Raw genomic sequence first — 15,000 nt, 5'->3', positions numbered from 1 at the left:
ATATATATATATATATATATATATATATATATATATATATATATATATATATATATATATATATACCCATATATATAAATATATATATATAAAAATACATATATATTCATATATAACTATGTGTATATATATATATATATATATATATATATATATATATATATATATATATGTATGTATGTATATATTTATTTATGCATATATATATACATATATATGCATATATATATAGACAGATAGATATACATATATATATATATATATATATATATATATATATATATATATATATATATATATATATATATATATATATATATATATATACATATATATATACGTGTATGTGTTAGTTTTTTCTCTTATTTATTTCTTCTTGTGTCCTTCTCTGATTCTGTGCGGTTCCTGTTCTTATTCTTCCTCCTCCTCCTCCTCCTCCTCCTCCTCCTCCTCCTCCTCCTCCTCCTCCTCCTCCTCCTTCTCCTCCTCCTCCTTCTCCTCCTTCTCCTTCTCCTCCTTCTCCTCCTCCTCCTTCTCCTCCTCCTCCCCCTCCTCCCCCTCCTCCCCCTCCTCCCCCTCCTCCCTCTCCTCCTCCCCCTCCTCCCCCCCCTCCCCCTCCTCCCCCTCCTCCCCCTCCTCCCCCTCCTCCCCCTCCTCCCCCTCCCCCTCCCCCTCCCCCTCCCCCTCCTCCTCCTCCTCCTCCTCCTCCTCCTCCTCCTCCTCCTCCTCCTCCTCCTCCTCCTCCGCCAGACTCACCGCAGATGTTGATGAGAATTCCGGGCATGATGAAGAAGAAGAGAGAGAAGATGGTCCTCCTCTGAAGCTGAAGATAGTATTTAACAGCTGCCAAAAAGGAAGAAAAACGGAAATGGATGGAATTGTTATTTTAGTGATAAGCTTTTGAAGAAAGATTTACATCACTTTTTTTCCTTAATCAATTGATTATCGTTATAATTCGGATTTCCTTTAATTAGCTAGGAGGCAGTGAAAAGGAGTTAAATGTATTTTTTTAATGAGCGATTCATAAAACATAATTTTTTTATGAAAAGGGAGTAAAACTGATTTTTAAAATGAACTTTCAATAAGAAAAACAAAAAACAAAAACGGTTTTCATACACTTTTTAAGAAAGAGTGAGTAAAACTGTTTTTTTTTAATAAACTGTCATAAAAAAAAACTTTTTTTACACATTTTTTAATGAAAAGTGGAGTAAAACTGATTTATAATGAACTTCCATTAAAAAAAAAAAAAGTTTTTCATACATTTTTATGAAAAAAGGGGGTAAAACTGAGTTTTTTAATGAGCGATTCATAAAAACAAACGTTTTCATACATTTTTTTAATGAAAAAGGAAGTAAAATAGATTTTTTTTTTTGAGCGATTAAAAAAAAAAAACGTTTTTCATAAATTTTTTAATGAAAAAAGGGAGTAAAACTGATTTTTTATGAACTCTCATAAAAAAACGTTTTTCATATATCTTTTTATGAAAAGAGGAGTATGATTTTTAATGAACTTTCATTTAAAAAAAAAAAATCGTTTTTCATACATAATTGTGAAAAAGGGGGTAACACTGATTTTTTTAAAGAGCGATTCATAAAAAAAAAAAAAAAAAAAAAAAAAAAAAAAACGTTTTCATACATTTAATGAAAAAGGGAATAAAATTGATTTTTTTATAGAGCGATTTCAAAAACGTTTTTCATACATTTTTTTTATAAAAAAGGAGAGAAAAACATATTTTTTTTAAAGAGCGATTTAAAAAAATTCATACATTTTTAATGAAAAAAGGGAGTAAAATTGATTTTTTAATGGCCGATTCATGAAAAAAAACGTTCTTCATACATTTTTTCATGAAAAGGAGTAAAATATAATTATCCAAATGAGCGATTTAATAAAAAAAAAAAAACCGTCTTTCATACATTTTTCGACCCTGTCCCGGCGTACCTGAGAACGGCTTCGGACAGCACGGCTGGTGGAGCATCTTTGACTCGGCCCAGAAATTCTCGAGGAAGAACTCCGGGTTTTCCACGAAATCCGAAAGGTCAGGTTCTCCCAGAAGCAGCAAAATCTGGGTTGGGTGAAGCGAGTGTGGGTTAATTTTATTTATACCTGATTCCTTTTATTTCTTCTTTTTTAAATTTTATTGTGAATTCTGATTTGGGTGAAGCGAGTGTTGGTTAATTCTATATATACCTGATTTTTCTCTCTCTCTCTTTTCTCCTTCTTTTTTACTTTTATTGTGAATTCTGGGTTGGGTGAAGCGAGTGTTGGTTAATTTTATATATACCTAATTTTTTTTCTCTCTCTTCTTCTTTTTTACTTTTATTGTGAATTCTGGGTTGGGTGAAGCGAGTGTTGGTTAATTTTATATATACCTAATTTTTTTTCTCTCTCTTCTTCTTTTTTACTTTTATTGTGAATTCTGGGTTGGGTGAAGCGAGTGTTGGTTAATTCTATATATACCTGATTTTTTTTCTCTCTCTCTTTTTTATTTCTTTTTTACTTTTATTATGAATTCTGATTTGGGTGAAGCGAGTGTTGGTTAATTTTATATATACCTAATTTTTTCTCTCTCTCTTCTTCTTTTTTACTTTTATTGTGAATTCTGGGTTGGGTGAAGCGAGTGTTGGTTAATTCTATATATACCTGATTTTTTTTCTCTCTCTCTTTTTTATTTCTTTTTTACTTTTATTGTGAATTCTGATTTGGGTGAAGCGAGTGTGGGTTAATTCTATATATACCTGATTTTTTTTCTCTCTCTCTTTTTTATTTCTTTTTTACTTTTATTATGAATTCTGATTTGGGTGAAGCGAGTGTTGGTTAATTTTATATATACCTAATTTTTTCTCTCTCTCTTCTTCTTTTTTACTTTTATTGTGAATTCTGGGTTGGGTGAAGCGAGTGTTGGTTAATTCTATATATACCTGATTTTTTTTCTCTCTCTCTTTTTTATTTCTTTTTTACTTTTATTGTGAATTCTGATTTGGGTGAAGCGAGTGTGGGTTAATTCTATATATACCTGATTTTTTTCTCTCTCTCTTTTCTCCTTCTTTTTTACTTCTATTGTGAATTCTGGGTTGGGTGAAGCGAGTGTTGGTTAATTTTATATATACCTAATTTTTTTTCTCTCTCTTCTTCTTTTTTACTTCTATTGTGAATTCTGGGTTGGGTGAAGCGAGTGTTGGTTAATTTTATTTATACCTGATTCCTTTTATTTCTTCTTTTTTAAATTTTATTGTGAATTCTGATTTGGGTGAAGCGAGTGTTAGTTAATTTTATATATACCTGATTCCTTTTATTTCTTCTTTTTATATTTTAATTGTGAATTCTGATTTGGGGGAAGCGAGTGTTGGTTTATTTTACATATATCTGATTTTTTCATATTGTAAATCCATTGAAGGACATTATTTTTCTATCTATTCATGACTATCTACTATATTTATACGCGATTTGATGGATGACAGGTTTGGCAGATACCTTGATGTATCTATTTATCACAATGTAAGATGATATGTGTTCCAGTGACTGTACAGTCTGGGTTGGGTAATGTGAGTGTCAGATTACAGCTGTTCTGTTCCTCTGTTCTTTTTTTTGTGAATCATTTTTGTTTGTTTGTTTGTTTTTATGTTAATTATTGTCAAAATAGCAGTGCTGAAACATGTAATCAGCGTGTGAATCACCATATTCATAACTCGTTCTCGAAATCATCACTCACACCACATCTCTTCCCTTCTCACCACCCTTGCCATCACACCCACCACCACCCTTCATCACCATCACCGCTACCCAGCCACTAATACCTTTTCGCCCTCCCACTATCTTTATTTCCTCTCTCTCCTTTTCTAACACTTTCACCCTCCCACAATCTTTAAATTCCTCTCTCTCCTTCTCTAACCCTTTCGCCCTCCCACTATACTTCCATCTCTCCTTCTTAAATCTCTATCTACCCCCATTTATCCACATCGTATCCCTACCGATTCGTGATCGTAGGTCCAGGAGGCGAAGGTCAGATCGCACACCTGCTGGTCGAAGGGATACCACTGCACGTCGACGTTACACACCGACGTGAGCAGGGCGTGGCTTACGAGCTCCACGTCGCCGGTGTACATGATAATGGCGTTGGTGTTGATGATTGCGCCCTCGTAGTTGCTGTCCGCGCTGGTTGGAGAAGGTTGGATGGGGAGTTGTCGAAAAAAGGAAAAGGTCGGTTGGATTGGTAGAAAGAGGGAGAAGGAAAGAAAAAGAGATTAAGTCAGTTATTCTCATAGTAACAATCTGAAACCAATTTCGCAATATAAACTGATCAAATTTAACAACAGAAAAAAACAACAAGAACAACAACCAAAACCCCAACACACCTAAAAACACCCACAACCCCCCCCCCTTTCCCCCACCCCCACTCCATCCCCCCAACCTACCATCCTACCCCCATCCCCTTCCCCTCCCAAACCCATTTAACACCTCCCCTCCCCCTCCTCCCACCCCCTCCCTTACCCCCTCCCACTGCCCTCCAATCACTCACGTATTGTAGAGAATGACATCCGGGAACCAGATATCAGTATAAGGCACCCTGATAGACAGGGTGCCGTTGTAATCATCAGGATCCCAAGATAAGTATTGATCCTTCCATTGCATGATCATCTCTGTGTTGATAACCATCTCCTGGAGTTTGGTGTCCTGTGAGAGGGAGATAGATGATAATGGTGATAATTATGGTAATGGTAGCAAACAACAATAATTGTAAGGGTAATAATGATGATGGTGATGATGATGGTGATGATGATGATTATGATGCTGATAATGTTTGATGATGATGATGATGGCACAACACAAACCTTTCCCTAAATTCCCTAAATAAGATAGAGCACTTTCATAACTTCTTTGCAGAAGTCGGTAGACACTTATAAACAGACAACCGCCTCCAGATATTAACAAAACAAATGAAACAAGGCCTCTAACAAGCAAAACAAATGAAACAAGGCCTCTAACAAGCAAAACAAATGAAACAAGGCCTCTAACAAGCAAAACAAATGAAACAAGGCCTCTAACAAGCAAAACAAATGAAACAAGGCCTCTAACAAGCAAAACAAATGAAACAAAGCCTCTTACAAGCAAAACAAATGAAACAAGGCCTCTAACAAGCAAAACAAATGAAACAAGGCCTCTAACAAGCAAAACAAATGAAACAAGGCCTCTAACAAGCAAAACAAATGAAACAAGGCCTCTAACAAGCAAAACAAATGAAACAAGGCCTCTAACAAGCAAAACAAATGAAACAAGGCCTCTAACAAGCAAAACAAATGAAACAAAGCCTCTTACAAGCAAAACAAATGAAACAAGGCCTCTAACAAGCAAAACAAATGAAACAAAGCCTCTAACAAGCAAAACAAATGAAACAAGGCCTCTAACAAGCAAAACAAATGAAACAAAGCCTCTAACAAGCAAAGCAAATGAAACAAAGCCTCTAACAAGCAAAACAAATGAAACAAGGCCTCTAACAAGCAAAACAAATGAAACAAGGCCTCTAACAAGCAAAACAAATGAAACAAAGCCTCTTACAAGCAAAACAAATGAAATAAAGCCTCTAACAAGCAAAACAAATGAAACAAGGCCTCTAACAAGCAAAACAAATGAAACAAAGCCTCTAACAAGCAAAACAAATGAAACAAAGCCTCTAACAAGCAAAGCAAATGAAACAAAGCCTCTAACAAGCAAAACAAATGAAACAAGGCCTCTAACAAGCAAAACAAATGAAACAAGGCCTCTAACAAGCAAAACAAATGAAACAAAGCCTCTTACAAGCAAAACAAATGAAATAAAGCCTCTAACAAGCAAAACAAATGAAACAAAGCCTCTAACAAGCAAAACAAATTAAACAAAGCCTCTAACAAGCAAAACAAATGAAACAAAGCCTCTAACAAGCAAAACAAATGAAACAAAGCCTCTAACAAGCAAAACAAATGAAACAAGGCCTCTTACAAGCAAAACAAATGAAACATAGCCTCTAACAAGCAAAACAAATGAAACAAAGCCTCTAACAAGCAAAACAAATGAAACAAAGCCTCTAACAAGCAAAACAAATGAAACATAGCCTCTAACAAGCAAAACAAATGAAACAAAGCCTCTAACAAGCAAAACAAATGAAACAAAGCCTCTAACAAGCAAAACAAATGAAACAAAGCCTCTAACAAGCAAAACAAATGAAACAAAGCCTCTAACAAGCAAAACAAATGAAACATAGCCTCTAACAAGCAAAACAAATGAAACAAGGCCTCTAACAAGCAAAACAAATGAAACAAGGCCTCTAACAAGCAAAACAAATGAAACAAGGCCTCTAACAAGCAAAACAAATGAAACAAGGCCTCTAACAAGCAAAACAAATGAAACAAGGCCTATAACAAGCAAAACAAATGAAACAAAGCCTCTAACAAACAAAACAAATGAAACAAGGCCTCTAACAAGCAAAACAAATGAAACAAAGCCTCTAACAAGCAAAACAAATGAAACAAAGCCTCTAACAAGCAAAACAAATGAAACAAAGCCTCTAACAAGCAAAACAAATGAAACAAAGCCTCTAACAAGCAAAACAAATGAAACAAAGCCTCTAACAAACAAAACAAATGAAACAAGGCCTCTAACAAGCAAAACAAATGAAACAAAGCCTCTAACAAGCAAAACAAATGAAACAAAGCCTCTAACAAGCAAAACAAATGAAACATAGCCTCTAACAAGCAAAACAAATGAAACAAAGCCTCTAACAAGCAAAACAAATGAAACATAGCCTCTAACAAGCAAAACAAATGAAACAAAGCCTCTAACAAGCAAAACAAATGAAACAAAGCCTCTAACAAACAAAACAAATGAAACAAGGCCTCTAACAAGCAAAACAAATGAAACAAAGCCTCTAACAAGCAAAACAAATGAAACAAAGCCTCTAACAAGCAAAACAAATGAAACATAGCCTCTAACAAGCAAAACAAATGAAACAAAGCCTCTAACAAGCAAAACAAATGAAACAAGGCCTCTAACAAGCAAAACAAATGAAACAAAGCCTCTAACAAGCAAAACAAATGAAACAAAGCCTCTAACAAGCAAAACAAATGAAACAAAGCCTCTAACAAGCAAAACAAATGAAACAAAGCCTCTAACAAACAAAACAAATGAAACAAGGCCTCTAACAAGCAAAACAAATGAAACAAAGCCTCTAACAAGCAAAACAAATGAAACAAAGCCTCTAACAAGCAAAACAAATGAAACAAAGCCTCTAACAAGCAAAACAAATGAAACATAGCCTCTAACAAGCAAAACAAATGAAACAAAGCCTCTAACAAGCAAAACAAATGAAACAAAGCCTCTAACAAGCAAAACAAATGAAACATAGCCTCTAACAAGCAAAACAAATGAAACAAGGCCTCTAACAAGCAAAACAAATGAAACAAAGCCTCTAACAGGCAAAACAAATGAAACAAGGCCTCTAACAAGCAAAACAAATGAAACAAGGCCTCTAACAAGCAAAACAAATGAAACAAAGCCTCTAACAAGCAAAACAAATGAAACAAGGCCTCTAACAAGCAAAACAAATGAAACAAAGCCTCTAACAAGCAAAACAAATGAAACAAGGCCTCTAACAAGCAAAACAAATGAAACAAGGCCTCTAACAAGCAAAACAAATGAAACAAGGCCTCTAACAAGCAAAACAAATGAAACAAAGCCTCTAACAAGCAAAACAAATGAAACAAAGCCTCTAACAGGCAAAACAAATGAAACAAGGCCTCTAACAAGCAAAACAAATGAAACAAAGCCTCTAACAAGCAAAACAAATGAAACAAAGCCTCTAACAAGCAAAACAAATGAAACAAAGCCTCTAACAAGCAAAACAAATGAAACAAAGCCTCTAACAAGCAAAACAAATGAAACAAGGCCTCTAACAAGCAAAACAAATGAAACAAGGCCTCTAACAAGCAAAACAAATGAAACATAGCCTCTAACAAGCAAAACAAATGAAACAAGGCCTCTAACAAGCAAAACAAATGAAACAAGGCCTCTAACAAGCAAAACAAATGAAACAAAGCCTCTAACAAGCAAAACAAATGAAACAAAGCCTCTAACAAGCAAAACAAATGAAACAAGGCCTCTAACAAGCAAAACAAATGAAACAAGGCCTCTAACAAGCAAAACAAATGAAACAAAGCCTCTAACAAGCAAAACAAATGAAACAAAGCCTCTAACAAGCAAAACAAATGAAACAAGGCCTCTAACAAGCAAAACAAATGAAACAAAGCCTCTAACAAGCAAAACAAATGAAACAAGGCCTCTAACAAGCAAAACAAATGAAACAAAGCCTCTAACAGGCAAAACAAATGAAACAAGGCCTCTAACAAGCAAAACAAATGAAACAAAGCCTCTAACAAGCAAAACAAATGAAACAAAGCCTCTAACAAGCAAAACAAATGAAACAAAGCCTCTAACAAGCAAAACAAATGAAACAAAGCCTCTAACAAGCAAAACAAATGAAACAAAGCCTCTAACAAGCAAAACAAATGAAACAAGGCCTCTAACAAGCAAAACAAATGAAACAAAGCCTCTAACAAGCAAAACAAATGAAACAAAGCCTCTAACAAGCAAAACAAATGAAACAAGGCCTCTAACAAGCAAAACAAATGAAACAAAGCCTCTAACAGGCAAAACAAATGAAACAAGGCCTCTAACAAGCAAAACAAATGAAACAAAGCCTCTAACAAGCAAAACAAATGAAACAAAGCCTCTAACAAGCAAAACAAATGAAACAAAGCCTCTAACAAGCAAAACAAATGAAACAAGGCCTCTAACAAGCAAAACAAATGAAACAAAGCCTCTAACAAGCAAAACAAATGAAACAAAGCCTCTAACAAGCAAAACAAATGAAACAAAGCCTCTAACAAGCAAAACAAATGAAACAAAGCCTCTAACAAGCAAAACAAATGAAACAAGGCCTCTAACAAGCAAAACAAATGAAACAAAGCCTCTAACAAGCAAAACAAATTAAACAAGGCCTATAACAAGCAGTTTCAGTAGGAGGCAGAAACAATTATCCAATTATCCTAACTAGAAAACACAAGAAAAACGAATTCCGTGAGAGTGGTTGGCATTGCATGTCATTTCATAAACGATGATCTACCAGCAATTGCATATATTGTCTGCCAGTCATCATAAATACATCTATGGTCATCGGTTGTTATCCGTCCCTTTGGGAGCATGGTATCATAACACACAAACCTTTGCGGCAAGAGTAGTACCAGGTAATGTGAATATATATGATCACATCACATCACATACCAACACACTAAAATGGCTTAAAGTATAACTATAACGTATTCTAATTCATAAAATCGTACAAGGAAATTAACCAAATTGGCTATTACCAACACAGACAACAGGTAACATAACGGGTGATCACACAAGGCAAAATAACTCAGTAATAACTCAATGATACATAAACTGGGACAAGAAACATGCAAATCAGAGGCCTTGTGATCTGAAGCCAACTACAAGAAAATACCAGAAAAACAAAACAAAACAAAATTTAAAACAAAAGTGAAAGAACATCTACTGAAATATCATGTGACATCAGGTGCTTACAGATCATGCCAAGCACGATATTTCAAGTCACTAATGATATAAATGTTCTGTTTAATTTTGTTACACAAGCCTTATATAACATGTAAGTTTATAACATCTTATTTTATCATGTAAACACCATATACGTAAATAGAATATCCATTGTAATTAATGGAATAAAGCGTTTTGAATTTGAATTCTATTTTTAATTACTGCTACTACTACCAATAATAATAATAACAATAATAATGATAATAGTAATAATAATAATAATAATAGTAATAATAATAGTAATAATACTACTAATAATAGTAATAATAATAATAATAGTAATAATAATAATAGTAATAATAATAATAATAATAGTAATAATAATAATAATAATAATAATAATAATAATAATAATGATAATAACAATGATAACAAAATGACAATAATAATAGTAATAGTAATATAAACAATAACAATTATGACAATTAGAATAATGATAGTGACAATATCAATAAAAAACTGATAATGATAATGCGGATGCTGATAATAACGATGAATTCCATTATCATTTACTAATAGTCCGAATTCTATTAAATATAAAATGTAATCAAATAGCGCCCCTACTTACCAGCCGAAGCATGTTGAAGAGGGAGAGTTCGAAAAAGACTTCGGTTTTCGAATGAAACATATCTACCGGCCTCACGTGCTTGTTGTAGGTGGTGAACAGGTCGTAGAAAAGTTTGTGTTCTCCGGAGGTGAAGTTTATGTTATCCGGCAAATCGACGGCACCTTCGCTTATCCGGACACCTGTTCGGGAAAGAGAGAAATGGCGGGGGGCGGGGGGGGGGGAGGGGGATGGGAAGGTTTTATTATCTTGTACTACTTTTTGTTTATCCGTTTGTATTCGTGTTTGGTGTGTGTGTTTTTTTCTTCTTCTTTCTTTCTTTCTTTTTTACCTTTCTTTCTCTTTTTTCATTTTCTTTTTTCTTTTTCTTTGATTCGCTCTGATCTGATTTTCATATTTGTATCTATTTCTACTCTGTGTGCATGTAAAGTGTCATATATGATAAATGCTGATTCGCCATATACACGAAGGACTTGCACAATATACACAAAACAATAATATACCATACATGATAGCAATGTACCAACCACACCTAAGCGCTGTTATACCACACGCACCACCTATGCTAAGCACTTTTGTACGACACACACACAAACGCTATCTCTATCAACGTTAAACACTTATATAACATACACTAATCGTTAATACACCACATTTTCATTCTCTTTCTCTCTCCCTCTCTCTCTATCTCTCGCTCTATCTATCTATTTATCTATCTCTTTCTCTATCTATCTATCTATTTATCTATCTCTTGCTCTCTCTCTCTCTGTCTATCTATCCATCTCAATCTCGCTCTCTCTCTCTCTCTCTCTCTCTCTCTCTCTCTCTCTCTCTCTCTCTCTGTCTCTCTCTCTCTCTCTCTCTCTCTCTCTCTCTCTCTCTCTCTCTCTCTCTCAGATGCAACTGGACAAGCAGTATAGATGGGGAATGGTCATGTATTTAAAATTTTAGTTTAATTATCTAATTACTAATCCAAAATGTTTAGTATGTTTTTTAAGCGTAAATGTTAGCATTCTATAAAGATTAATTTCCCGAGTGTTTAACATATTTTCCTGAAAAAAAAACTACAAGAAAAAAATAAATTTCACTTTACTTAAAAGAGGACTCACCAAGATATATTGTGCTTGAATAGTTGGTTGTTATTTTTGTTATCATTAATATTATCATAGTTATTGTCATTATCCTTATTGTTGTTATTATTATCATCATCATAATTGTTATTACTATTATCACTATTATTATTATTATCATTAGTGTTAGTAATAGTAGTAGTATCATCATCATCATCAATACTATTAGCATTATTACTATCATTATTATCTTTATCATTATTGTTGTTATAATTTCTATCATCATCATTGCCAGTATCATTGTTATTTCTATTATTACTATTATTAACATTACTATCATTATCATTATACTATCATTATTATTATACTATCATTATCATTATACTATCATTATAATTATCCTTTTTCTCATTACTATTATCCTTATTTCTATCCCTATCATTATTGCTGTCATCATTATTATTATCATTATTATTATTACTGTTATCATCAACATTATTAACATTATTATTATTACTATATGTTCTATTACTCGTACTATTACTATTACCAGTCTTCATCATCATTATCATTGTAATCATTTTCATTATCACTATTACTGATGTTACCACTATCATCATCATCATTATCATTATTCATATTTTCATCATAATTATTACTGATATCATTTCATCTATTCCTTTTTTATCTATTTGTTGATTTATTTCCGCATTTATCTCTTTTGGCATAAGGGTGCAAGTCGTTTAAAATGTTACACAAACTATATCAAAACTGCAAATACGTCGAAACGGTTTGTACTTATTTATTTATCTATTTATTTATTTATTTACTGTATAGGTAATAAAACTTTATTGTAATCTATTGAAATTCGAGATCATGTTCTTTGATTGAGCATTTGCAACGTGTCTTTTGAGTTGCATGACTTTTAATCAAATGATTATGACAGAATTCATAATTTTCTCTCTCTCTCTCTCTCTCTCTCTCTCTCTCTCTCTCTCTCTCTCTCTCTCTTTCTCTCTCCTTCGTTCTCTCTCTCTCTCTCTCTCTCTCTCTCTCTCTCTCTACAGATATTCACACACACAAAATCATTCTAGAAAAAAACATGCACATTCTAGCACACATTCTTCAGACATGTTGTACTTAATCAGAATCAAAAAGAAAAATAAGAGAAATACGATTAGAACAAAATGTAAAAATCTCGGTTTAAAAAAATCTCTCACAAAATTGATCAAAAAATACCACAAAATTAGAAAAAATAATAATTAAATGTCGAGCCACAGTAATTACACAAAGTGAGCAGTAATGCGATTTATATATCAATTATACATATTTAAAAGTATCTTTTAGTCTGGTATTTCACGCAGAGTTTGAAAATAGGTAAATAAAATCCAGATTTGCAGTACGTCGGTTAAACTTTCCAGTATAAAATGTCTTTCATGCTGTATGTGTAAGAGATAATTGGTAAAAGACTCTGTTTTTTTATACATTTTATCTCCACTAATACCAAAATAAATGTTGGGTATAATTGGGTATGTGGTATGCAGGAATTCCAACTTGTAAAAAGAAAGTACCACAAGATTTTTTTTTTTGTGTGTGTGTGGGGGGGTGGGGGGTCTTTATTTGAATTGTTCAAAGGAAAATGTACTTGTTACTTTAATATCTTATGGGTATTCTCTGTCTTTTGTTCATCACAATATGGTATCAATGGATTTTTTTCAGGATTAAGATGGAATGTTTGTTACATGATGAATGCGTCAATCATTGCAGTTTCTTTCATAATTTTATCGTAGAATTTTCGTAATTATGCAAAAAAGTTATGACATAGTCTAGGTCAGATATTTGCATTCCATTTCACCATTATCATGACGAAATATTTTTATAAAGAAGAAGTAATTATTGTTTCTCTCTCTCTCTCTCTCTCTCTCTCTCTCTCTCTCTCTCTCTCTCTCTCTCTCTCTCTCTCTCTCTCTCTCTCTCTCTCTCTCTCTCTCTCCATCTATCTATCTCAACATTTCAACAGCCGGAAAGGAGCTAAAGATCGACTCGACTTACCCGCCATCAAAAATATAAGCGTCGCAAAAGCTGTACCTGTGGCGGCCATCTTGTCTTGATAGTCAGGAACAACAGGCGTTCAAAATTATTGAAAGAAAATATACATGCTTATTTTTTCTCCTTTGGTGATATGATAAAAAGAACTTTCTCTTGATGTCTTTTCCGTTTTGCTGGGATTCAAACCGTTCTTAAAACAGGAATTATGATAAGAGTAACTCGGCGTGACAGAGCTTCGACTTTCACAGATCAGGATGTTTTGTCGACTTCTTTCTGCTGAAGACTCGCTGCATAAAACTTCGTCTTTCAAAGAGAAAGTCCAGAAGATAAAACACTGGGCCACGTGGGACAATTATATCAAGTCACAAACAGCTGGACGGCCTCAACGTAAGTCAGAGAAGGTCAAGAGAATGGTTCACGCACGACCTGCACCTCGCCCCAGCTGGCCAACGTCTGACATGGGAGACAGGATAGCAGCTCCTTCCATATTTTTTTCTTTCTAGAAACCTACAATATTGAAAGGTGAAATATGTGTCGCAGCGAGGAAAGACCCTATCCAGCGAGCTGCTATTGGCCAGCGCGAGAGCCAATCACAGACGGTGAATGATTAGCATCGATTTAAAATATTCCGGAACCGATAGAGGGTTCTCCAAACCGACACTTAGCTAAGTACATGTCATGGCTGGCGGCTGTAATTTGCATCTTGACGGAGAGGCACGTTCCAATCCGGTTCCAATCCACTTCGGTTATGACTGGGCGAGCGAGAGCGATCGGCGTAGGTTAGGTTATCACAGTTATCGGTTGAGGAGTCGAAATGGTCGAAATGAATGTCTTTGTTGACTCATTTAGGAGGGATAAACTGGATGGCTTGTTTAAGAACGCCATGGAAGACGAAAGTATGATCGGACAGATATGTGTATATGTATATATATTACACAGACACACACAAACATATAGTTTGTACACACACACGCACACACATACATACACACACACACACACACACACACACACACACACACACACACACACACACACACACACACACACATATATATATATATATATATATATATATATATATATATATATATATGGGGGGGGGGGTATTTTTAAATCTAGACGAGAGATATGGTGCAGTTGCTTTCAGTTTCCAATATCTTTGAACTTGACATGCTGCATTTACGCAAACATTTATCATTACCTAAAATGTGAAAAAATCCAATATGCGACCTTTGAAATTAAGTGACAAACTATTAAGAAGAGGACTGCTATATGAAAATCTTGATTTATAAGAATGTAAGGTAAACGTTTCATAAATATATTGTAAGATCAACATTCCTCCATACAATTTAATAAACCTGTGAGTAGAGAGAGATCAATCTATTATTGAAATTCAAATATTTCAAGAATAATCCGATTCCCAGATACGACGCCAGCTGGAACAAAATGTTCGAATCCCAGACGATGGCCACGGCTTCCGACCTTAAAATGCAGAAAGACCTAAACATGGAAGAAATAAAAAAAGAAAAGGAGGGAAGGATATTTTAGTGAACGTAAATACCACGTAAGTATTATTGATTATGCAATGAACGAGAAGCGGTCAGTCCGTTGGAAGCTGGTTCCCACGACCCGTGCCTCCGTATTCATGTCTCCATGAATATTTGGCGCCAA

The 15,000-nt window shown here is 34.2% G+C and overlaps 1 protein-coding gene across 1 annotated transcript in view; it reads right to left on the bottom strand.

The window, feature by feature from the left end:
- Positions 1-13,378, bottom strand: part of LOC138862498 (acetylcholine receptor subunit alpha-1-A-like) — an 18,082-nt gene extending 4,704 nt beyond the window's left edge. The window contains exons 1-6 of the mRNA XM_070124893.1: positions 13,330-13,378; positions 10,211-10,389; positions 4,517-4,671; positions 3,969-4,152; positions 1,939-2,062; positions 757-843 (exon numbers count right to left, since the gene is read on the bottom strand). Of these exons, the coding sequence (XP_069980994.1) occupies positions 757-843; positions 1,939-2,062; positions 3,969-4,152; positions 4,517-4,671; positions 10,211-10,389; positions 13,330-13,378 (778 nt within the window). The remainder of the gene's footprint in view (positions 1-756; positions 844-1,938; positions 2,063-3,968; positions 4,153-4,516; positions 4,672-10,210; positions 10,390-13,329) is intronic.
- Between the last annotated feature and the right edge of the window lie 1,622 nt (positions 13,379-15,000).

Source organism: Penaeus vannamei, chromosome 9, assembly GCF_042767895.1.
Source record: "Penaeus vannamei isolate JL-2024 chromosome 9, ASM4276789v1, whole genome shotgun sequence".
NCBI classification, from domain to species: Eukaryota; Metazoa; Arthropoda; class Malacostraca; order Decapoda; family Penaeidae; genus Penaeus; species Penaeus vannamei.
The sequence above is the reverse complement of the archived record's forward strand: the minus strand, read 5'-3'. Positions and strand labels throughout refer to the sequence as shown.